We start from the raw sequence: 25,804 nt of genomic DNA, 5'->3' as shown, positions 1-25,804 counted from the left end.
AATAGTCAAACTTCTTCTTCTGAGTGGGTTTTGTGTTATGCTCATATCCATCTCATTAAACCACAACAGAAAACTGTTTCTTTACCCTGGCTTTATTAAAATGTATTGATTCTCATCTGCTATGATAATCCGGTTTAAACCAGGGATTAGCTGATGCACACGTTTGATTTTTATTCCTCTGTGGAGCTCCATGACTAATATGACCTTTGGTAATCTCTTTCGATATCCAGCAAAACATCTTAATATTCTATCATGATTATTTTTTAGTACAAACATTCTTGGTCTCAAGTGGATGAACTCCTTCGCTTGTGTGACTTGTTCACTTTTACCAGGTTGAAATGTCTCAGTTGTTAGATAGATAAGAGGATGAGTTGTTTTAATAATGCTTGTGATGGTTCAGCTTTTTACTTAATGTGTTCAGTAGTTACGTGTATGAGCAAATGAACTGCTAAAGTAATGGCATTCCAACAAGACTCAGCTTTACTTTGTATGAACACGTAGCGGCACGGGCCTAGAATCTGGACCTGAACCCGACCCTGGCAATAGGGGGTGGGTAGTTTTTCAGAATTTTCAGGCCAGAACACAAATCAGAACCTCCCATAACATGTAGGCTGTTAACGTTGCAGACATTAAAATAGGTTCTGCTCCTCCGGATGCTATTGCCCTCATCTGCACTCGTGTTTTTAAGGGCCCCTTGGGCCTCGGGCTCCTGTGCAAGGCTCTAGTATGGACTACTAATAAGCTCATTTTGTCATACTAATCTGCCAAACAATGCAACTGTTGTTTCAGGTACTAGTGTAAAAGTTAGATCCCGAGGTGGCCCAGAGGCAAAAACACAAATTTACCTTAGCTGCATTGAATTATGAAGTAAACAATGTATTCACATTACAAAGTAATCTCCTTGAAGACTGTGTTTACATGCATTTGATTGGAAGGAAAGCGTGAAAAGGGGAAAAAAGGAAAATAAGTACGGGAGGTACAAAGAGTTTTCTCTTGTGCTGTATGTCGGGAAGCATGTTGAGGGTGCTTTGACAGCAGGAGGCCGTAGCTTGTTTTGTAATGTTCCTTATAAAGTGCACAGTAGTGTAGATGCACTGTAATTATTGAATCGCGTCTGTTCATTGTTGTGCAGAGCCTCGTAGCTCGTCTCAAGGAAAACGTGGAGAAGCTGATGGAGGAACGAGATCAACGCAGCAGCAGTGAGATCCGAGAGAAGGAACAGAACAAACGTCTGCAGAGACAGATCCGCGACATCAAAGAGGAGATGGGTGAAGTGGGTAAAAAGGAAGCTGAGGCCAGCCGCAAGAAACATGAGCTGGTAAGTATGTGACAGCCATCCTATAAATGACGAAACAATCCATTCAGACACACCCACCATTTTAGAAGTGTCATCATGGCATTGATCACTGAAGCGATCATGGTCAGCTGAAAAGTCACTTCTGTCTGTTGTCTTCCTCATAGGAAATGGACATAGAGAGCTTAGAGGCTGCTAATCAGAGCCTCCAAGCTGACCTCAAGTTGGCCTTCAAAAGGATTGGTGACCTACAGGCAGCCATCGAGGATGAGATGGAGAGTGATGACAATGAAGACCTTATCAACAGGTACAATGAAATTAACTTGTAGACTTTAGGTTAAAAGAAGATTGAAGACTTAATTTGAAGTGCCGCTTAAACGAGGACTTTCAAAGCCAACAGGCATTTTTCCAAAGATGAATTGAATCACAAGGCACACACTATTTCCATGTGTGGAGCCATTTGTTGTAGGGTTTGAAAACCTAATCTTGTACATAAGATAAAGGTCATTGTGTTACGTTGTGGCCAAGGGTAACTGTGGTCTTTGTGTTACTAGAATATTAATTATGATATTATCACAGCCAGAGTAATTCATATTTTACCATGAATTTAATCCAATAATAGTTCTTACTTGTCCTTCTTAGTACCAGTCACCAACAGTCACTTGTAGGATGTCTGACTGCTTTTCCTTTCAGGGCAACAAATCTTCCAAATACTGTTCAAACGTGGTGAGACAGAAACCGTCTTGAAACCTTTAAAGCTCATAATTTAAGGACAATCTCTGTCCAAAATGTCCTGTTATCTGTGCCTTACTGCTATTATATGCTACTGGCGTTTAGTAACATGTGTCATCTCCTTTCTCTGCACACATTAATCACTAAATGAGTGTGTCACCTTAAAGAGACAAGGAGGTTTCCCAGCTCAAGCCTGTTGTCTCTGAATGAATGATTCAGTCAGGGGTATTATATCCATCCAGTAAAATCCCCCTGTTGTTTTTTCTTGGCTTCATGTAACGAAATACAATCTGAGATCTGTGCTGAGCCTTGAAACGGTCCCCAAAAGAATGAGATTCCATGTGAATCTCTGCTCTGAATGTGAGACACAAGATCTGGATGAGCTGGACCAAAGAGATGCGATTACAGATATACTCATGCCAAATATTGATGTTTAAATTAAAGAAAATACAGTTCTCTAAACAGAGTTTCCTCCCAATTTGACTCAGTCGGTGTCATCACGGCATCTCCTGTGTCTTCTGAGATTATTTCCATATTTTTGGCATCCTTGACATTTTTTTATTTGATTCTTGTGTTTCATTGTTTTCTTTTGTGTTGTCTTTTGTTTTCTTCTGTTTCTTCCTCCACCCATCATCACCATCTACTCGAGCAGTTTGCAAGACATGGTGACAAAGTATCAGAAAAGAAAGAACAGAACGTGAGACACTTGAAAACCCTGCCCCCCCCCCCCCCCCCCTCACCACTGGAAATGATGCAGCTTTCTACAGTCTTCGAATATTTAGTTGAGATGCTGATAAAAACTGGCGAGAGAAAACCCAAAGTTGTTATCTGGGTTTTGTTTCAGTCCAGTTAATCCATCACTTCTGGCTATCACACTGCAGCAAAGAGCTGATATTCTCAAGGAAAAATTCCCTCTGACATATAAAAAAAGAGGATATTTGAACTACATCTTACTATTTTGGCAGCTTTTTTTTTTTAGACTCCTATAACAGTTCTCAACTATTACCGGGCCCTCAGAATCATAGAGAGATTGCTTAGTTCCAGATCCACATGTATTCAACAGTTTAAACAGAAATGTCTTATAGAAGAGGTCGATATGCTCCAAGAGATATCTAATGTGACTTTACATGCGAAGACTTGAGAATAATGCATCATCAACAGTGCTGAGATATTCCCTCATAAACCCAGTTTACTCCACTATTCACTGCATGACCTCACATGCTGAAATGCATGAATACCACTGACAATACATGACCTAAAGCCAAAGCATGAAGCACAACACTCTCCAAGTGAGGTCTTCCTCACAGTTCTGCTTTATGTCACTAAGAGACTGATCCAGCTGTGTGCGTCGCCTTGCTTTTGTCTGACAGCGTCATGTCAGACGCCGCTGTTGTTATGTTTGAACAGCAGCCAACCAGTCAACCTCTCACTCCCCGGGGCACTTTTAATTTTTCATCACCCTGCTCTGGAGCCTGATGTGACTGTGACTCAGCAGTGACTGCCCTCCTGACAGGAGTAAACGAGGGTGTGTTCCACATCAATCTTTGACTCGCACTTGCTCAATAATGCAGAATCCTCAAACACTTTGACAAAAAGCTGTCTCGCTCACAAGGCAAGCAGCACACATGCAGCTTTAACCTCTGGCTCCAGTCTCCTGCCCGTGTTTCATTATCTGACATTTTAAATTATTATTAATCTGAAGTAAAATGTGCAGTGTTTGTTTTTTTTCCCCCCAAGATTTTTTAATTAGCGATTACCACACATTTCAGTAAAAAAATACTAAACTCCTCCACTTCAGCTAATGGCTGCTAATGTCAAGGTGAAAACCACATTGTGTCTGTCATGCATCATGTCTATCGGCTTTAACAAGCTAACTTTCCAGACCATAGTTTATTTTCCAATGTTACAGCATGATTAATGTCAACTTGCTTCACTGTGGCAGTTTTATTCAGGTACCTGCAGCTAAATAACCTATATAAATACTTGATTGGAGGTAGAGTATTAGGTTTTTATATTTATTTTACATGCAACAGCAATAATTCTAACAGAAACATTTATTGATTTAATCAAACGAGAAAACTACTCTGTGAATTTGGACGCTTATTAACTACCGTACTGGGCTACATTTGATAAGGCTTGCATCTGTTATTCATATTGTTATTGAATTTGTTAAAATCCTCTTCACATCGTGATAGACATCAATAAATATTAAGTTGTCTGGTAAAAAAAAGAGAGAAAAGCTTTCACAATACGGTTATAAACCCGGGAATGATTGGTTGGTGTTCCTATCTGTCAGTAACCGACCACACTCCAGTGTTTCCTCACAGCATGTTTACAGAGGAATATAGTGCCGAAACAGAGACAAAGTTAGAAAGCAAGTAAAGATAAGAAAATACAGAAAAGAATGAAATTGACAGTTCAATTCCCAGTGTTTTAGAGGTAGAGCTTTTAACAGAGAGGGTGGAATGTATTGGCTGCATTGTCATCAAAGTGTACCCTGCTATCTCTAGCTTTTTCCACACATACAGACAAACCAACCAACAAACATATCAATACCATGCCATGTGACAATATCTGGAACTCTCCATCATGGTCTGTAAATGGTTCATATTTATGTAGCTTTTTTCTCCTCCTTAAATATACTTTGCACTTCACTTTTGCATCCGTTCATTCAACATTCATATAGTGCATTTATGTCACAAGTGTCATACCCATTCACATGCTACCAGCATGGCCATTAGGAGTAATTTTGGGTGACTGCCCAGGGACACGTACGCATGTAGACTAGCGGACCTAGAGGACGAGTTCTTTTGTCAGTGTAAAATGTTGTGCTCCTTAGCCTTGTATAAGACACCCAACACATTTATTTCCCAGAGTTATAAATTATAAATGCCAAGATAAATTTGTTTACTTTTTGTCTGATGCTTTTGCCGGCTTAGCTGTCACTCAAATGTGTTCTCAGCCTGCCCACTCAGCAGCATGAAGAATGGAGGAGCATTTCTTTCCATCGTTCTTATTTATTTGGCATTTTATAATCCATTCATTCTTTCATTTTCCTCTTCCCGTCCAGTGGCATGTCACATTCACAGCAGGCTAAGCTATTTACTGCAGACGTACATCTCCTCAGGATTGTTTTCCGGCTTCTCCTGGGAAATACTAAGGCTTTTCTAGACCAAGTGTGATATAGTATGCAATCTTTGTAGTGTATTGAGGTTTTATCTTTAGGGTGTCTACTAGTTGGATGTCCCTGAAAATCCTCCAATTAAAAGAGACACTCTGATCAGAAGGAGCTTATTTTAATTGCATGAGTGGGTTTTCAAACAACCAACTCCACGTCTCTACATTCCAGGAAACAGCCTGTAGCATCAGGTAACAGCTTCTCTCAGTCTCACTTTCTTTGCCTGCCCTGTTATATAAGATTTAAAAAAAACAAAAACGTTTTGTCCTTTTGTTGCCTAGTTATGATTATTTTAATGTGTGCAGTTCATTTCAGTGCTCACTTCAATGGTCGTCTTGCTCATTAAGTGTACAGTGCTACCTTTTCATGCGCCACTGTGATTTCCAGATTGTTTTTGAGAGGATTCATATGCCTGCATGTGTTCCAAAGCTACAGGGACTTCACGTGGCCCACAGCGTCGTATATCGCAGCCATAAACAGCAGTGTCTCTAAGACCCAGGGACACAGAGGAGTAGAACTGAGCAGGACGATCCATAGATGCTAATGATGAATGTAATAGTGTGTAACAGAGATGTACAACCAGTGGTGGCAGAATGTCACAGACAATTAATGTCTCCTCAGCCCTCTGTTTGTTTGCTTCCCCAAGGCTTTCACCAGGGCTTAACTAATAGTATGGTGGCCGAGGATATAAATTGTAGATGACACCATGTATGAAGGTGCTCAATTACGTAGAGCCCACCATTGTGGTTTTGGCCATGGACCAGATTGGTGTCTCTGAATGCATCATCGAAGACTTGTAGAATATACAATGTTATTTATTCAGCAACATTCCTTAGTCACTATTGGACTGACTATTGGAGAAGACTAATTGGTATGATAATTAGTACACTTATTTTAATAGCTTTGTAATAGTTGTTTTTATGAACATATGAACAAACTGTATTTCATTCATATAACCTAAGAGTTGAAAGGTTAAGGACAGCGCCAATGTTAGTGCACAAGTATTCTTGAACATAAGTAAGTGGAATTTAGCAATGGAATTATCTCGTTGTCTGGAATATGAAGAAGCATACTGATTCACATTAAATATGACAACATTTTCACTGCTTTTTTTTATGCTGTCTTTTCAAATAAGACTGCAGTGCTCAAGACAGACAATAGCCCTCACTGTCATCATTTATGAGGGCTGTAGCAAATCCCCAGTCTAATAGCTAGCTCTAATAGCTTTTGCTCATATTTTAACTGTACATTTGGAGCTGTGTTTAGTGTTTTGTATTTGCTGTCGCCTATCTTGGCCAGGACTCCCTTGAAAAAGAGGTTCTTAATCTCAGTGGGATTTTCCTGGTTTAAAAAAAACACAAATGTTTTGCACATTGCTTCCTTCCTTTGACCCATCTTCTACCCCCATCATGGCAGTCTATTATTACCACTAAAGCTCACTGTACTACATAGTTGAATCCTATTGGACGAGCCATTGTTTGGATTCCCCCCTTTGAAATGTACAGTGATTTGTCTCTGACTGCTAATGATTTTAATTAAAGGTGGTAGTGGACCATTCTGACATTTGTCAGAAAATACCATTTTCCCCTCTCTGTCTCCACAATATGGGAGGCTTTTAAAACCAGTGCAGATGAAAACGGGAGATTTCGAGCCACCCCTCTGATGTCTCTGTAGGACTATTAAGCTGTAACAACTTAATTTCAAAGCACCACACAAGCACTGAGCTTTGACAGCACTTAATGAGAGTTGCGCTCTTTTCATCCGTGTCAAATTTTATGACAAGCCCTCTATTTTACACCACGACTCGCAGTGGCTTGTGAACGTGTAATGATAATTGAGGGGAAAAACTGTGCAGTGCCCAGCTGTGTACCAAATCATTCTGTCAAGAACTGGAATTATGAGCTTATGCATAAGACTGTGTGTGTGTGTGTGTGTGTTGCTGCAATTTTCTGCCCTGCTGTTATGCAGTTAAAAAAAAAAGTGTAGCAGTAACCCAGGTGTGCATTGTTTTTATACTCCATGTCATCTAAAATGATTGATTTACTATGGTAAAATTCATAAAGCTAAGAGTGAATGTACATTGACATTTTGACGTGATGGAAACTATAATATGCAAAAGCCACAACGGCATTACTATTCCATGTTTAAACATTTTGGGAAACGAGAATGGTATAATGTTGGTTTGGTGGCCCGTTGTCAGCTACCTGCAGGACTATAGTATCACTCATCGAACAGTGACGACAGTGAGTTGCTGAGTGGTGTTTATTATCTACACAGCCTGGCATCGGCATGTTTGGGTGTTTACTGCATGTGCTGTATTTTATCCAGAATAACTGCCTCAATCCTCCTCTGCTGCCAGACTAACAGATAAGTTCTTGTCTTTTCTGTCTGGCTGCAAAACCAGAAAAACAGACGGAGAAGTGCAACATTTCTGCCAATGCTGACTTTTCTCGACTAACTAACATGTTTTTTTTGTTTGTGTGGTTTTTACCTAATTAGGCCCTTTCTAAATAAAGATGTCTGTCCCTGTCCTTTTCATAAGCTGCTTTTTCATCTTGCTTTTACTCTGCTTTCTCTTACTTGTTGTTCTATCTTTAACTGCTTGCTAGTCAGGGGGATTCTGACACAGATTCTGAGGTGGAGGATCGTGTGGATGGGGTGAAGTCGTGGTTGTCCAAAAGCAAAGGTTCTGCCAAGAACCTGTCAGATGATGGCAGTCTCAAGAGCTCCAGGTCAGTACAAAACAGCTGGTATCACTATCTTTTCAGCAGCTGATGGAGAGCAGTAGATTGCATCAACATTTGAATGCTTTTGGACTTTGGATGAAATGGTTTGCATGATCTGACTCTGGGGAAATAAAGCAATGGGTGCAGAATACTTTGTTGAAAAGAGGGTACTGCTGTTGATTAGATGCATTTTTCAATCTGCTTTTACTTTATCCTCACCCTCCAAGGGAAAAAGGTTTTCTTTCTAAAAAACACACCACCTCACTGGTGGGTTTATCAACATGCCCAATGGCCAGCTGGCATAGTCTACCTGAGACACTTGCTGAGATTAATGGATGTGTCTGCAAGCTGACAGCTTGAATTGCCCCAGATTTGTCTCCTTACTAGAAGATTAAACTTCCCTCTCTCAGTTGAGGCACTTCCAACTTAAAAAAACTTTTTAAATGTCTCTTAGCAGCAGATCCCCTTAGGCATCACCTGCCTGATTCAAGCGAGCCAGCACTGGCCCCTACTGTAATAATAACTAATAATTCTAGTCATCTGAATTGCCATCTGCACAGTTATATGGGAACAAGTACATTCTACATTCAGTCAATTCAGTCATTCTATTTTAATGTTTATTACATTTAACAAGTTACTTATTATCCGTTAGATGTAAGTTTTACATGTGATCAAGTTTACCCAAACTGTATTTCTAAAATCAAGGGATGCCCTGGGTAGTGTTAATTGTGTAGCACCTGGGTTTAACAACAACAAAATAAGACTTGTGCAATAACGATTACTCTCTCTCTGTCACTGTGTATGCACATAGATTTTGTTTTTACTAGAACTCAATTGCTGGATTTATTCCTTAATCCTCAACTCTACCGTTCAGGCATACACAGGAGAGACTTTATTTGCACAAGTGCAACAAATAAGCCGTCATCTTTTGTCTTGACAAAATGGATGTGTTTCTGCCAGTCTCCGTAGAATATTTGTAGCTTTCTCACAGAATCTTGAATCTTCTTCTTCAGATCTTTATCAAATCTGTAACAGTCAAATTCAACAACACTCAAACATTCCTGCCAAAATCTTTTCAAATTCCCAATTTATTTGTTTGTCCCCAGAGAGCCATACTGTTATTTTGTAATATCACTGCAGTGTGAGAAATATCCCTGTTGGTCCCCAGGCAGTTTTCTCCACTTGCACTTTTGTTGTCCTATTTTGCTAAATGTCATCTTTTATATTTCTTATCACCTTTGTTATGATGATTTTTCATTATATTCATCTTTTTACTCTCCTTCTCAACTCTCCTCCACCTTACCCAATGTGTCATAATTTTCTCTCTCCCACTTTTTTCATTCCTTCTTCCTTTCCATTGTTGTTCCTTTCTAGATTTGCCGTAAATGTAGATGCAAAGGAAGGGAAAGAGGGTAAGGACTGGAAAGAGGTGAATAAGGATGGCAAAGAGGTAGAGCCAAGCAGGTCAATGTCAGTGATCAGCTCCCTTAGCTACAGAAAACGATCCAACCTTGATTCTAAAGGAAATGCCCTGTTCAGTGCCCTCAAGGAAAATACAGAGACAGAAGATGCACACAGTTTCCTCAGGGCCAAACCCAAAACATCAGATCTCCAAGATGACACCTACTCTGTCACCTCCAGGAGAAAGTCCCAGGCAGGGGATGACATGAATGGCAGAGAATCAGTAATCTCCCATGCCTATTCAGAGGCCAACAGCAGAGCCAGGAAAGGCATGGATAGTCGGTGGGGCGACTTCGACAAAGAATCAACCGTTTCATTTCCTGCATCAAAAAGGGCATCCACACGCCTTGGGTTGAGCCCAGAGAATGATGCCAAATCGACCATCAGCTTAGGTCTTTCAAGCCCGCTTGGATGCCGCCAAAGCACCTCACGCCTAAATGAGAGCAGAAGTGGGTGGTCGGCATATGGTAGCAGTCCCAGTAGCCCTTGTTTTAGCAGACGGTCAGGGGGTCGCAGTCCCGGAAGTGTTAGCAGAGCTGATTCTCGTATGTCACTGGCACGCAGCTGCCGCCTGAGTGAGTTTGATGTTGACGTCGATGACAGTCGAAGTGTTGCCTGTACTGAGAGGTCAGCGATCAGTCCTCACTCCACTGGCCGCAGTATTTCCATGCCACCACCACAAAGCCGATTTACTGCTAATGATGACCAAGACGATAATGTAGATATCAAACCAGTCAGTCATCGCAACTACCTCGACCCTGACCTGGAGAAAGCCATAAATGAGGTGTTGAGTTTTAAGCCAATTAAATTCAAGCGCACAAGCTTAGAAGACTCAGAGGGTGAGGAAGAACAGTCCAAGATTGTTGAAGACAAAAAGAGTGTCCAGAATGGCGAGAGTTCTCGCCCTGCCAGTAGTGTTAGACGCTCTGCGTCCGCTGTGGACTGCATGAGGTCATCCCGCAGTGCTAGCAGCAGCAGCAATCGCCATCGCAGCAAGAGTAAGAAAAAGAAGAGAAGTCACAGCTCGGACACCGACAGCTCAAATGATGGCCATCGCCACAGGAGCAGCTCCAGGAGAGGATCTAAGAAGTCCAAGAAAAAGTCCAAGAAGAGGGATAGATCTTCATCCACTTCGTCATCTTCATCTTCAGATTCTGAATCTGATTCCGAGTCGAGCTCTGGCGCCTCCACTATCTCCTACCGAAGCGCAAACAGTGTGAAGAGGGCCCCATCTCGAAAGGATTCCAGCCCAGAAAAGGATGAAGAAGCTGAGCCACAGAGTGAAAGCCAGCCCCTTAACAAAAAGGATGACAAGAAAAGGAAGAAGAAGGTGGACAGCCTGTTGATGAAGTACCTGTACCGACCCGACAGTGACTGAGGAAGGCAGTAGGTGGTTGCCTGATGTGGACCTAACCTTAAAGAGTGATGCATGACGATCTAATCAAACGTTCAGCCTTTTCACAGTTTTGAATTCTTATTCATTGGCTGTGTTTTGATGACGGTGTGCAAGGCATGCTAACAATTTGTGATGTGTATTACTATGTTTTCTTAGTGTCAAGCAAAAATGGTAATGACTGCTATCTCTGTGGACCACACCTCTGGTGAAATGCTGTTATGGCTTAAAGGTGCAGTTAATGTGGTTGTGCCTTGAATTACTCCCAAGGTGTCACTTTGATTTATGACTCCAGAAAGGTAAAAATAACGGTCAATTAAGAAGGACCATAATAATTTTTTTCCTCCCTGCCCTCATAACTGCAGGCTTAATTAGACCTCAGGCATTGATTAACACAACACTAAGGTGCACAGCGGAGCACAATTAACCCTCGGTCTGCCATATTTAAGCTTTCTGACGCACAGGTTAGGAGGTTTGTTGCAGCATTTGTTTCATTTCCTGCAGATTTGCTGTTATTCATTTAGATTGGATTCATTTGACAAATCTAAACGATTTAAGATAGAATCTTTATGCAGTACTTTGGTGTTTGACAGTTTTGCATGCTATCAAGGTAATGCATTGCATCAGTTTGCTGAGATTTTGTTTCCACAAGGTGCTGGAGGACAACTACTGTGTGGCAGTTATGAGACACAAGAAAACACAAGATAGACACGAGCAAGTGAAGACAACTACAGTTATAATAAAACCAGCTAAAGGCATTATTTAGAACACAATAAGAGTTATATATAATAAGAGTTAGACAATGAGGACTGAGGAAACAAATGAGTGATTGAATTGGTGTTCCCGAGACACATTTTGTTGTGTTTTAATATTCTCTGGTCTTTGTGAGTGACTTAAAGCATTTATGAAATTGTATTTTATGTTTTTAAAATATGGCTCAGTGGTCTGGATTATTTCCAGTCCAGGACTTTACACCTGTGATCACATACCGACCGGATAGCACTTCACGACATGCATTTACACCTGGTATTAACATGCGTCTCTGGTGTCCACATTAAAGTCTGATGGGTACGTCACCTCCCTCACTCTGCTTCTGCAAAGATGTCCAGCAGCAGATGACAGCATCACAACCTGTGTTGAAGTCAGGCTGCTGTATGGACTCATCTTTGCTTTACGAAGCAGGGGAAGAAGTCGTCTTCGATAAGCAGAAAACCAAAGAAAGCAGAGGAGACTGTGTAGTTTTGTTGCAGCTTTCATGTTAGCTCTGTTTGGAACCATGTACATATTTCCGTTCAGGCAGTTGTGGATCTACTGGAGACTCGTTGCATTTACACTTTACACTATCCGATTGCAATCCAGTCAGGAAACGCGTTTAAATGCCAGGTGTAAAGGGAGCCATTAGTGGCTGGAAGATGCACTGCAGCCAAATGAAAGGTTAATTCAGATTTTTAAAAATAATAACTACTTTACCTTCACACACTGTCAGCTTTATTTCACTTGGTCACCCACTCTCACTTTTAATGCAATGCATGTGTTGTCAAGTTTTCTCACAGCAGAGCACCAAGCTATCCTAACCAGCGAACTATGTTCTGTTCAATTTTGTAATAACATCAATGTCCTCTGTTCTCTCTTGCTCCAGCCCCCCTGGTCGAAGACACTACTACTTCACTAGATCTGACGACGAGGAGGAAGAAGAAGAAGAAAAAGAAGGTGCTTACCACTCTCGATACCGATATAGCAGCCAGGTGAAAGATGACGACAGTGAGGACAGGCTTTTTGAGACCACATCATAGTCTTCGCTCACATCGTCCACCTTGGAAAATGCGCCGTCATTCAGCCATCGGTCTGTCTTGCATGCACAGCCGACCACAGCTGTGGTCAATTGGTCACAACCACAAAACCTGAACACTCACAGGCCTGCAGAAAATTTCAGACGATGAAATGATGTAGTTGTTGTTAACACTCAGTCGGCTGAGGCAAATCCTCGTGGGGTTTGAGCACAGTTTGACAAACTACACAATCATTTGGACTCTTCATTCATCAGTCTGAGCTCGCTGTCTGCACACACACACACACACACACGCAGATTAACCTCTCCACTCTGCTGGCTGCATGCAAGCAGCAGTTGCTTGGTTTGAGCAGCCATCCTGTTGAACTCCAGTCATGGTTGTAACTGAGCCAAAGAACTTGAGGTTGTAATGATAATAGCATCTTTCTTTCCCTCTCTTTGCCTTTGTCACTCTCTCTACATATAGTACACCACAATAATGTATATTTCCACTGTACAATGTATTGCCAAAAAGCCTTTGTTCCACGTATGTATGCATATTGTTTAATGTATTTCCATTTGATGCTAATTCCCGGAAAAAGTTCCAGCTTTTTCTTCCTCCTCTTCTCCTGGGATTTTTGGGATAAGTGCCATTTGACTCAAATGGGCTCCTCTACAGCTGGTTTCTCTGCAGCTGTGGCGCTTCCTGAACTGCTGCACTCTAAACTGAAGATGCAATCATTATCATCTGCTTGCTTTTTGTTTGCCTGAAAAGTTTTCTGCCTTTTGCTGGCAAATGATCTCTTCCTCACAGAGGAATAGAATTTCATCACTTTCCGCTCCTCTCTGCCTTGAAAGCAAAGCTGTTTTTTTTTGTTGGGGTTCTTTTTTTTCACCCTCATTTTGAATCTTTTGTTATTGATGTTTGACAGATTTTTTTCTGCAGAAGACTGCCTTCCAGAAAATCAATTTCCATGGGTTTTACCTCTGTCACATGCTCTGTCTTATTTTATTTTGACTTGATTTGAATACACACTTGCCAGACATTAGTGAGGAGACGTTGTCCTTGTGCTTGTTGTTGACATACCGTCTGTGTTTTGGGTTTGATGTGCTTTACCTTTCCAAAGGGAATTTATTTAACCTTGGGCACCAATCATTTGTTGGTTTATTACAAAAACCACTGAGCAAATTTTATCCTCAGCCAGCATGATGAAGGAACAAGCTGGTGTTATTCTGTTTTTATATATATATATATATTGTGAGCAATCCCATGGCAAGACTTAAATTGGTAATGTGTTTTTATCTTTAGTTATAGTATGTGTGAGAAAATGTAGGTTCAAAGATGTACTTGAAATGTTTTTCTCAGCATTCTGGCCTCAGCATCATGACAAGACTTCACATTAAGCCTTTGGTTCCTACAGAAGATGTAAATCTTAAAAATAGTTGTCGATACCATTTCCTGTTTCCTATATTAATTAGAATGCACTGTCAAGTGCTCTGATGGCTCTGCACCAAAGTTAATTGCGTTGTTTTTGTTGGCCTGTGCTTCACCTCTCCACAAAGTGCTGTGGAATAGAGTTGAGTTCTTTTTCAAATTTAACAAACCAACAGATACCGGTGAAAACGTACCCACCATGTCCAGAATTTGGCCTTTGAAGTTTTTTAGCAAACAGTCAAGATGCTCCTGCTCGTCCCTGTGGATCACATGTGAAGCACCCTGCTTCCTGGTTGCTACATAGATCATAAATCATCACAATAGTTATTTTTTTTCCCATCAAGTTTGTTTTGAATGAGTAATTCAGTGTCTTGAAAACAAGCAAGCTGTCGTGACTGTCGGCTCAGATTGACTTTCTACCCTACAATCAAAATCACCAGCATCTGCAATGTTCCATCCAACGTCAGTCAGGAAGTTTAACCACACTTAAGCTCTCAAATAAACCCACACAAATAATCAATGACAGTGCAGAGTAAGTCGTGTTGCAGTTACACACTGAGAAAACAGGACAGGACAACAAGAGTTGACCACAGACACAGAAATGCTGATTAAACTTAAATGTCACCAGTCTTCTCCTTGTAGGCTTCGTCAGGTACTTTAACTGTAACTTCATCAACTGGACTCACTGCTGCAGCCTGTACAAGCAATACTGTGAAATCATTGAGGCCTCTTTATTGTCAGGTTTCCCTTTTTATTATTTTTTGGGGGGTAAAACGCAGTGATGCTTCAAAACAGCAAGTACTTGCAAGAACCTGCATGTTCATGTTTGCTCAAATGTTACATCACACTCTTTGGTCGCCTGCCTGTAATTCACTGAAAGTGTCATTTAATATCCAGATGGGTTTGACATGTTTGGGCCTGGAGGCAAAAGGAAATAGTGGACGTTCTTTATTGTGGGAGAAATTTGGGTCTTCACCTTCACAAATGTGGTAAAGTGTTTTTGTTTTGTTTTGTTTTGTTTCTTTCTCGCTCGCTCTCTTATTGATCTTGACAAAGTGTCTGACTTCAACAGGAAAACAAACAAAAGAGCAGACCCTAACATTGATGACTGCGTACAGTATTTATATATAAATATGTGTATGATTCATGCTAGCTTTGAAAATACTTCATGTTTATTTTCATTATTGAACAAATTGACCACTTGGTATAAATTTTGCATTATAGTTTAATATATTGTAAATAAACAATGGTGATTGTTTTAGTCTTGCGTTTGAGACTGGCTTTTTTTTTCCACATCCCACACTTTACAATGGCGTCAATATCTTGTGTCTGATTGTGTTTTCTCAAATGCGCTGATAAAACCACTGAGCTGTAAGAATTAATGTGACTAAATATTAACATGTGAAGCAGCAGGATTTTCTGGTGGAGAAGTCCACTTCACACGTAGATGATTTCACAAGGTCAGAGTGATAAATACAGGTTTTTATTTGTGATGGAAAGATATAAGATTAGAAAAATATTGAACGCACTCGAACAGAATCTTGGGTTCGTGGCAGACAAAAAGACAAAAGCCCTATATCATCTCCGGGTGGATAAAGCACCGAGGTCCAGTGTGGAAGAATGAATGAGAATCTATCTATAAAGCCAATTGCATCTGTCTGTCTGTGACGGGCATACCTCGGTGATCGTCAGTCAGATTGCCCTAAGACTTTGGATATGGGTTGAGCATGGCTCAACCCATATCCATATTTTCCGATGGTGTGCATCCTTGATTTAAATTTTTTGGAGGAATTTTAATTTTCACTGATTTATCATGCACTTTTGCTGGTTTATCACGCTACACTAGGCAGACAGCGGCTCATCAGCAGCAGCTGCGCTGTCTGGAGGAGGGAGGTGGGAGTGAAGAGGCTGTACTCGCATTGGGTGAGACATTTTTACACGGGTTCACCGCAGAACACGGTGTTCGACTGAAGCGACGAGGTGTCCATTCACCAATACGCGAGCACATATTTATTTTGCATTAGCATGCTACTACTTTGCGGCGAACTTGGCGAACCTGTTTCCAAAGGTAAGCTAGTGAGGCTACGATTAGCGTAGGGCTAACATAATACAAACACTGTGCAACCTCATTAGGCACAAAGCAAATGTTTTCATTTTCGATTAGCATTAGCGTAGCTTGTGACTGTCAGACACGCTAGGTTCCTTATCATGCATCACCATAACTGAAAAATATTCCTCAGCTCCCACTATAGGAATACATACTTCCTACGGACAGTGCACTAATAACAACAAACAGAGGGATCCTCAGCTCTATTCTGCTTTTCCTAAGGAACTAAGGTCACCTTCACATACCAGAAAAGATTGAAACACACTTGCAAAACTCTCCACTCTGCTTATCTCTGCTGTTTCTTCTTTGGTTTGTTGGAGACCTTCACCATCATTTGCACTGTCAGCCCTTCAAAATGTGAAACATCTGTGTTTGACAGCTCGAACCGACGGCCTCCGTGAAGCAAGCCCCTTACCTCAAGTACATATAAAAGGCTTACGCAAGGATTCTAAAACCAAACAATAAGTCATGATACACTTATACAAACAAACGTATGAGTAGTAGATTCAATGTTTGCCATGCCAATAAAATATTTCAAAGATTAGTTTCTTTTGGCTCGGCTTTCTTAGAAGAACATTTTACGGCTCCCAAACGGCTCTTACTTAGTCTCACTCAGAACCTTCTTTTTTAGCCTAATTTAGCAATTATGAAAAGTTTGTGTATTTAAAAAAACAACAAAAAAAACCCACACATTTTAATCAATCCTTTAAATTAGCAACTGAACACAGGACATGCACCTAACCTAACCCTGCACTGTGCTTTGCAGGCTCCAATATCTTTGAAATGTAGCCACATGCTTCTCTGCTTTTGGCTCATTTTCCTTTGGGTTTTTATTAAGATGATCTGTCAGAGTTCCCACGTAAATGTGTCAGGCATGAATCATTACAGCCCCTAAAAAAGGTAAAAATAACCCATAGGGATAGTTTTTTACATTTTATACTTTGATATAATAGGGATTATCTCAAGGGCAGGAAGTTTAATCTTCTAATGCAACACATAATCCACAGCATAGAAATAAACTGGAATGGCATGCCTGTCTGTGATTTACACTTTCAACGTCAGCTTTTAACTTTGATGTTGACCAGATCAAACTTTTTCATAAAGAGATAATGTTTCTGTTCATGTCGCCTATAAATGAATAACTCAATATTGAGATGTATCATTAAAACTGTGTTTGCATGTGAGCGTGTGTGTGTTTGTGCAGACTTTAACGTGCTCACACTGTCCTTGAAAAATTGTGGCGTGAGATGTAATCTTCCTCTGATCAATATTCAATCTAATATTTTGATATGTGATGTGTGAGAAGTGCTCTGCAGCTTCAGATGAGCAGATAAAGGCCATCCTGTTGGTTAGTCAGATTTTTGTGCATTAACTTTTTCAATTTTTTAAAGGTTTAAGATAAAGGCTTTATCTTCAATTGTGAGGAGTTGACCACATCCGTTGACTTTATTTTATTTCTCATACGTCCACACTTGACTCTCGACAAATTAGAAAATCATTTTTATTCTCCTTATGAATCAAGTTACTTACTTACAAACCAGTGGAATCGCCTCCTGATGGACTTTTCAGGGAATACAGCATCAGCTTCAGTTTGCGGATACAGAGACTATGCCCGTTTTTTTATATACAGTATAGACATATTCTAGCCAGCATACAACCTGCAGATTTAACAATCCACTACCTCTAGCTTGTTGCAGGGTGAATTTTGACATGTTCTCTCCACTATCTGCTCATTAGCTCTGGGTAATAAGTATAATTAAAAAGCCTCCAGCTGAAATAAGTTGATCAAAATGTGCTGGCATAAGACTAATGAAGTCAGATAAATATTGACTTCTTCCCTCATATGGACTTGTAGATGTACGTATTTAATTAAGCATCAGTTGTCAGCCAAGGATGCGGGAATTCTTGCATTCTGACATTTTGTCTGTGGGAAAATGCGTACAGAGGCTGAGAGTTCAGGCACATGCTGCTTTTCTCTTCACGGGTCAAATACATATTGCTCTTTATCTGTTTGCTCCCTGCCTGCAGAGAAGTCTCACTGATGAGCAAAACGCAGCAGGATGCAACCAAAGGCGAGGTCAGATCATCTGTGGAGCTGGTAAGTGATGGTGAGTTCTTCCTCTCTGTGGCTCTTCTGTAGGAGAACATCCCCACACGGCAGGAGCTGCAGCTTCACCTCTCGCAGCTTCTGCCTGGTGGCGAGGAACCCGTACCACTTCTGCGCCGCCTCAGCAATTCCAGGTGGAGATTCAAACATCAGGTGTTTCTGTCTTATATTCCACAGGATTAAAAACTACACTCCCTTAAACAGCCTTCCTTTGTTTAAATTTGTTTTAAGAACGCAACATAAATAATTCCTCTTCCTCCTCTGGCCTGTTTCCCGAGAACTCTCCCTGCACTGGTGAAAGATTGCACATTATTATCTTTTGTACCCCTCTTAATCAAAACTACACGTGGTCATGAAGTATTCATGAGGTGAATGATGGAAATTAGCCTTTTAGCTATTGTAGCACATCTCTGCCTGCAGAGAGGGAGCGGCGAGGACACACAGACGGTGGGAAGGCGAGCACGTCTTTTCCCCTGAGAGACAGACAGTGACAAGAAGACGTTGTAAAAACATGCCGTGCCTTCCGCGTTTTCTTCTGGCTGCCTCGACGCTGAGCTCATTACCCTTCCAAATGTGGCTGCTGGTTCTCGCTTTTCCCCTCGGGCTCAGTGGCTGACAGTCCGTCTTTTCTTTTAGCTTACTTGCAGTCAGTTCCTCTGACCTTGTGTCAAGCAAACGGCCGTTCTGAACTGTCATCCGCTTTGGAGAGCAAACCACTTGGTACTTGGTTTGTTTTCAACACGAGGGAAGAGAACATGGGAGAACAGGTCAACCTTGAGGCCCGAGGTCACTGCCTGTGGCAGGGCCGCAATTAGGCTGGAAACCATGAATGAGGTGCTGTGCTGGGGTCAGAGCTGCTCTCTGTTTCACCCACCAGCAACTGGAGGGGTGTTTAATAATTTCTCCCAATTTCAATTAGTGCAAAAGAACCCAACCTGAATTAAAACAGAAAATAACAAAAAAAAATATATCACAAAAAAGCATTGAGGGAAAAGTTGGAATATCGATGAAAGGAAAATGGGAAGAGAGTAGGTACAATAATGTTTCACTGCACTGGAAAAAAACAGCAGGTGAGAGGAGATACGTGTGTGGACTGATGAGCAAACCACAACATTTTCCAGACTTAATGCAAGAAGCAAAAATTACTACAATAAAGCCTCTTTCACATTGACTGTAGCAGACACAATACATTGAATACATTAAAAAAGGCAGTTGACACCTTTCCCATTGCCAGTGGTTGTTTTCACTTACTACTAATTTTCTACTGCTTTATCCTCCACATGAGGGTTGTGGGCGCTGTGCCAATCTCAGCTGACATAGGGCGATAGATGGGGTCAGACATAGACACCACATAGAGATAACCATCCACTCTCAAACTCAAATTTAGAGTGTCCAATTTGCCTCATTTTTTTCACAACTGCATTACAGAAACAAAGCAACACCGCCTTGTACAATGGTACAGTCACTCAGTCAAAAAAAAAAATTCTCATGTAATTTTTCCCTTTTTTATCCCATAGTAATTGCAGACGCAAACTTCTTTCACTGGACTAAATGGGCTTCTTTAATTTCAACACTTAAACTCCAATCATATCTAGAGAGGTGGAAGTACAAAGACCGTTTCCTCTCCACGAGCACCTAGAAATTAACAGAGCCATAACAATAAAGCCGACTGGGAGGCTCCTAAGACGTTAGCATTCAGTGTTAGACATCAGGTGCAAACAGCTTTTAAAGCACACAGTGTTCCTTCAGCCACATGAATACTCAATACAAAGCTGACACGCAACCATATGGAAGTTTGAGATGGGTTTTTAATTTGCTGGCTGTTGCGAGCAAACAATTTACAGATGGCAACATATGGAAGATGAAGATTAACATCAAACTAAATGAGCACAAAATTTCTCACATCATGTTACTCAGATTTGACGGCGGATTAAAGGTGTCGGCTACAGGTGACGGGCAAACTTTTCAGGAGTTTTATTCACAGGGTCAATGTTCAGTATAGTTGCAGGCTGGAATAGACATATAAACGTTCTGATCTTTGACATGGGATATAAGAGAACCTGACAAGATATACGTACAGAAAACAGTTCACCCATTCATTCAGTTTTATTTGCAGAAGGTTACGCCTTACAGCTCTAAAGTGTCTTCACGAGTGTCGTCTCTGTTGTGCTGTCAGACCCTGTACCATCTGTGTTCAGTTTGCAGTAACCATAGAAACCCTGGTTTTTAAGTTGCTGTACACAAACACCAGTGTCATAACCGCTATCATCGTAGTTTTCTAAACATACGCCCAACGTCTTGTTTTTGCCGTTGTTTTCAAACCAGCAATCATCACACAATGTGCTTAAATTCACTCGCAGCAACTGTTTGAATCCGCTCTATTTCTGTTGCCAAACCGACATCATAATCTGTGATTTCCTCAGGTATTCTGTCACTGAAGAGTGTTCTCTTGACAGTATCTTCATCATTATTTTCCAGTTCTGTAACAGCAGCACGTCAAACTGACATAAACAGCTTTACTTAGTGCTTTAATAAAACAATTACCATCTTTTAGTTCTTGTTGTGTTGTCTTGTTGTTCTTCTTATGTTCTTGTTCTTAATGGAGCATCTACAGTAAAACTCAAGTCTCTGTAGACATGGCTTCACCTTTATTTGACTCTATATTTAATTCAACATCTGAATTTGTTCCATTTTCGTAGGATTCATCTACTTTGCTTTGCTCACATCGCATGAAGAGCTTTCACGTTACACCTCTTATGCGGGTGCTGTTGCTAACTGATGCCTGATGACTTAACTGGTGAAATGGATGACACAGATTCATGTAGCATGCGGTGCCTGCTGAGATCTTTGGTCTCTGCAGATCTCTGCCGATCATGCTGAGAATGTGGAAACAAGGCAAATCTTGAGAAAAACCCCACAAAGCGTACATCAAACTCTTGAGGTTCGACATGGAAACTGTGTGCTATAGTAACTATGAAGACCTGAGCAAAATAAAGTTCCCATTAGGAATAAATAGAGCGTAAATATCAAGGCAGTGCCCTGGTTATTGTTGCATTACTGTCTTCTGCTATTTTTTCAACAGAGAAGATTTTACAATAGCGTACTCATGACTCATGAGTACTAATGTTTATATGATTTATGTATGAACAATCAGGATCACATAAAATGGATTCTACTGCTACTTGATTAAGTGGAAGTGAAGTATCAAAGAAAAAAAAATAGCAGCATGTAATATAGTAAAGTTATACTTTAATATCCAAAGGACGTCTAAGTACAATTAACCCCTCTGAATACACTGATATTGTACATTGCAAGGCATCAGATGCATTTGTTCCCTTATATTTTAGGAATACATTTGTTTGTTATTATTTACTCAAAATTCCACTGTCATACACTCTTCCAAAGATCAGACACGTGTGACTTTATCTCCTGAGTATTCCACAGTGAGTCAGTAGCAGCTTGACTGTTATTGGAAGAAGAAGATGACTGACAGCCAACATGGCCGCCAACCGAGGCCTGTGAAGTCAGGCCTGCTGAGTATCTATTGAGAATCCTGACAATCCAAAGCTGCTCCTCCGCCTTTGTTGAAGATTTAAAGCAAGCTTTTACACTGAAACGCAAACAACCAAAGATTTCTGTGGAAACTGAATCATCGACTGCAGTTGCATAGCAGGTGAGTTCAGCCCTCACACACAGGTACACAAATACATTCATGTCTTTCATGCCTAATGTAGAGCAATGGTTTGGATGGAAATCTGTGACCACAAACACAGCATTATTAGTGTCAGTAAAGACCACAGTGAAGCAAAAATCAAAGTTTTCTTCCGTTGTTCATGGCGTTTGCTGCTCTTTTATTCCTTGGCTGCTGGTGGACTAATCTCCTCCAACTTCGTGCACTGAGCTCGCGTGTTGCCTCTAGTGCACAGCTGCAGAGGTCAGGGTCAGCTGATCCTCAGTCACAGCTGTGTGTGGTGTAGATCGGGAGGACAGGTGAAGCAAAGGCTGGAGGAGGCTGCTGAAGACTGACCTTATGTCAGGGCTCATCTCTAGGGTTGTGTAGGAGTGTTCGGAGAAGGCCTCTGAGCTACAACTCTGAACTCTGAAGGTCACCAGCAGCTCTCCACATCACACTTGCGGCCAGCTTTTTTTTCCACACACAGTGCATGTTTACAGCTCTGTGCTTCAAAGAATTTTAATAGGACCTATTTCCTGATGTTTAAATTGCACTGTAAACATTGATTCAAATCTAACTGGTTATTCTTTGGGGCCACAAGGTTGCAGTAGGGTTAGCACTTAAAGTTTGTATGTTCTCCCCGTGTGTGAGTGGGTTTTATGTGTGAGAGTAGATGGTTTGTCTTTAAGCGGCCCTGTGACGGACTGGCCACCTGTCCAAGGTGTACCGCGACCCTCATGTGGAGGATAAAGCATTATAGAGGATGGATGGTTATTCTTTGTCACATAGCTGCATGTACAAGCTGCTGTATCTCAAAAAGTTTAGATGCACATTTTACTACACTTAAAGGGACACTATGTAGTATTTATGGGTTTATATAACCCAAAATCCACTTTTTTATACATATTATGTGCTCCTGCATTGTCTAGTCGATGTATAATAGTTTTTGTTTCATTTTCGTAGTGTTTCAAAAAGTCATGTAAAAAACCACGGTCGCGGGCCGCGGTTGCATTGCCACTGTTAGCAGCGAGACGCCATGTTTCTACCGGAGCCTGTAAGGACAAACGCGAGAGAACAAAACAAGCGTCTCTTTACTTGTAGCGGAAGTCCCACCTCCACTCTCTCCGCTTCGTCTGCTACGGCCGCGGTAGCTCGCCCTCTCCCCCGCCTCCCGAACCTCATCTGCTGACACGGAGAAAGACGACGAGGACGACATTTGACCAGCTGCGGATACCGTAGCGCTCACGGAAGGGAGGGGGTGAGCAGAGCAGCAGTTATTTGTTGTAAATTTCAGCCTCTCCTCTAGATGGCACCATAAACTACTTACTTCACCTTTAATTGAAATGACTGTATAGTACACCTGGCAGTTTTCCACAGCATATATTTTTATTTTTAGAGTTTAAAGTGAGATGGCCGCTAACAGGCTGGAGTGTGACTGAGAACACAAAGAAATGATCATGAAAAGAAATGAATTCTCCTGATCTAAAACCCAACTGTTTTGCAGTTTGATGGGATACACACTTCTTTGTCCCGCCCGCCCCTGCACTGCTGCTATATACACGCAAACGCTCCCTCAGTCAGGTGTGATAGTATTGCTTGACAGAGCCCCTTTTAAATGGACACACATTTTAAATAATGTTTCATTGTTTCCACTGAGGCAGAATAATAACAGCACCGATAACAAAAATGACTTTGAATGAGAGGTTTGTCCATGTATTAGTCAGGACGTCCTGTAGCTGACCTCTAATCTAAACAGCTCAAAGGATGAAAAGTGATAACAGGGACTGATATTCTCTTCAACTCGATGATCTAATAGACAATGTTGTCAAGGTTTTGTTGTGAGAACTGCTGCAGGTAGAAAGACGTTCAGGACCTTAAAAAAACACACATTTTCAGTTGAACTTTTATAATTTGATAAGTTTCAAACATTTTCACAAACAAAGTACAATATCAGCTGAGGTTGATACGCCTGATTTTATTCTTAAGCATCTACAAATCCCATTTTCTGGGGATTTATTTTTCTTTGGGAATTTAAATGTCTCTCTCTTACTCTTTTCCTTGATAGATGAAGCCACAAAGATCATATTTTGCATGTTGAGTTTTTTCAACATCCTCTTTATAAAAACAAACTTGTCACAGATTTATTGTTTCATAAATGTAGTTCACTTTCTTGTCGCTTCACAAGTGTTGATGTGACGTATGAAACATTATGGTAGAGTGTTAAATTCAAACATTATTTTCTGTACATAATGAAATACAACTGTAACATCGAGGCTCCCAGTGTGCAGCTCCATGTGGAAATCTAGTAGGTATTTGTGGAATCATTCCGAAGCAAGCAATTTTAGATTCGGAGCATGAAGCACTTAAACTGGAAATTCACATTGGTAAAACTGAATTTACCTTCTCTGATGGATTTAGTGGCCCAAATACAACCAACACTTGACTGTGTGTGCAGGTAAAGAGCGAAGGTTTTGAGATTATTCCATTTATTATCTCAGATAAACACTCAAATATGTTGACTTGATCGAATACATTTAATTTGTTTGCTCAAATGAAAGTTTTTGACTGCATGTCATTTCTCTTCACAATGCAATTTATTTGTTCGGATAAATATTTTTCTCTGCTTCTCATCTCAAACTGCTCCCTCAGGAATGAAGTACAAATTTAACACCACATTGATTCCAGTGACACGTCATTACTGTGAATCTTTGGTTGTTGTCAGTGAAGGACATGGTCTCACCTGGCAACCGACACACACAGACTTGTTTTCATGTCTTACTGAGAACACATCACCGCAAAGTACCAAACTAACCCTAAAACCAGGTCTTAACCCTGAAAAAGCCCTTTAAAGCTGTGGGGCCCAGACACAAATGTCCCAACAAGGTCAACATGTCCTCACAAACACAGGATTGTACGTTTACTTGGACCTCACAAAGAAATAAATACAAATACACACTCGTCATCGTGGTTAATCTTCGAAAAAGCAAGACTGAATGTCTTGGTCGTTTAGTTCTTTCACAGTCATGTGGCTGTTTGCTGAAAAGGTTAATGAAGGACACTGATGTTTTTCAGAGAGAAGCCAGGCTGGTGAACAGTCTCATGTCCTTTCACTGCACCATCAGAGAGCAGGATTCATTCCTGTTACACATTTCTGTCCCACACATCACCAGGACGGATAAGATAAACTGCTGCTGCTGCAGGGCTCAGTAATCAGTATGATTTAAAGACTCAACAGAGGCAGAATAGAAGCGTAAAAAGCTCACAGAGTGGTCCTGTTGCACATATGTTACTTATGGAGGTCTACTTACGTACATTAACTTGTTTTTATGGTCGAAAACCTCCTAGTTGCTGTAAACGAGCCGATAGAAATTTGTCTTTTCTGACGCTGTCCTGAGCCATGATATTTCAGACATAAATCTCACCCCCAGAAGACAGAGTGTGTTGTGATTGGCCAGCCAGCGTAGAGCCTTCCCAACTGTCTTGTGATTGGCCAATACCCGGAAGTGACATATTCAGCTCCCCCCTCTGGAACAGTGGATGCACTGCTACTCGCAGTCCCTTTTATGACTTTGACCCGGAGTCAGACCCAGAGTCAGAAGACACTCGTGAAACACCTTCACAACGGACGTTATTCTTCTTCTGCAGTTCAATGTATGCAACCAGATGTGCCAGGACTAGTGCCCGGAGCAGGACGATCTGCTGTTCCTAAGAACCGGTGTTTACGTAACCGGCTTTTTTCAGAGATCTCGCTGAGCACGAGATTACAATAAAACACAGCGTTCTCAGCAGTGGCTGAACTGTTTGTTTTGAACCTTCAGGGCTTCTTAAACAAGGTAATGACGCAGATACACACTAAAAAAACAGTGTTAATTGGAACTTCCAGTTTAGGTCAGCTTTAAGAAAAGGACTGGTCTACTTCGAATAACTTCT

General features: G+C 41.0%; 1 protein-coding gene across 4 annotated transcripts in view; it reads left to right on the top strand.

The window, feature by feature from the left end:
• myo18ab (myosin XVIIIA b) overlaps nt 1-15,220 on the top strand; it is a 114,397-nt gene extending 99,177 nt beyond the window's left edge. For 2 of the 4 annotated variants that reach the window (XM_083886750.1, XM_083886748.1), the window contains exons 41-46: nt 1,133-1,318; nt 1,462-1,601; nt 2,679-2,723; nt 7,814-7,936; nt 9,305-10,777; nt 12,424-12,563. In XM_083886750.1, coding sequence (XP_083742876.1) covers nt 1,133-1,318; nt 1,462-1,601; nt 2,679-2,723; nt 7,814-7,936; nt 9,305-10,769 — 1,959 coding nt within the window. In that variant the 3' untranslated portion in view covers nt 10,770-10,777; nt 12,424-12,563. Of the gene's footprint in view, nt 1-1,132; nt 1,319-1,461; nt 1,602-2,678; nt 2,724-7,813; nt 7,937-9,304; nt 10,782-12,423 lie in introns of all 4 variants that reach the window. The other 2 variants (XM_083886749.1, XM_083886751.1) reach the window with 2 other exon arrangements.
• The last annotated feature ends 10,584 nt before the right edge of the window (nt 15,221-25,804 follow it).

Source organism: Microchirus variegatus (genome assembly GCF_963457635.1).
Source record: "Microchirus variegatus genome assembly, chromosome: 3".
Taxonomy (NCBI): Eukaryota; Metazoa; Chordata; class Actinopteri; order Pleuronectiformes; family Soleidae; genus Microchirus; species Microchirus variegatus.
Note: the sequence above shows the minus strand (reverse complement) of the source record. Positions and strands in the feature narration are given on the sequence as shown.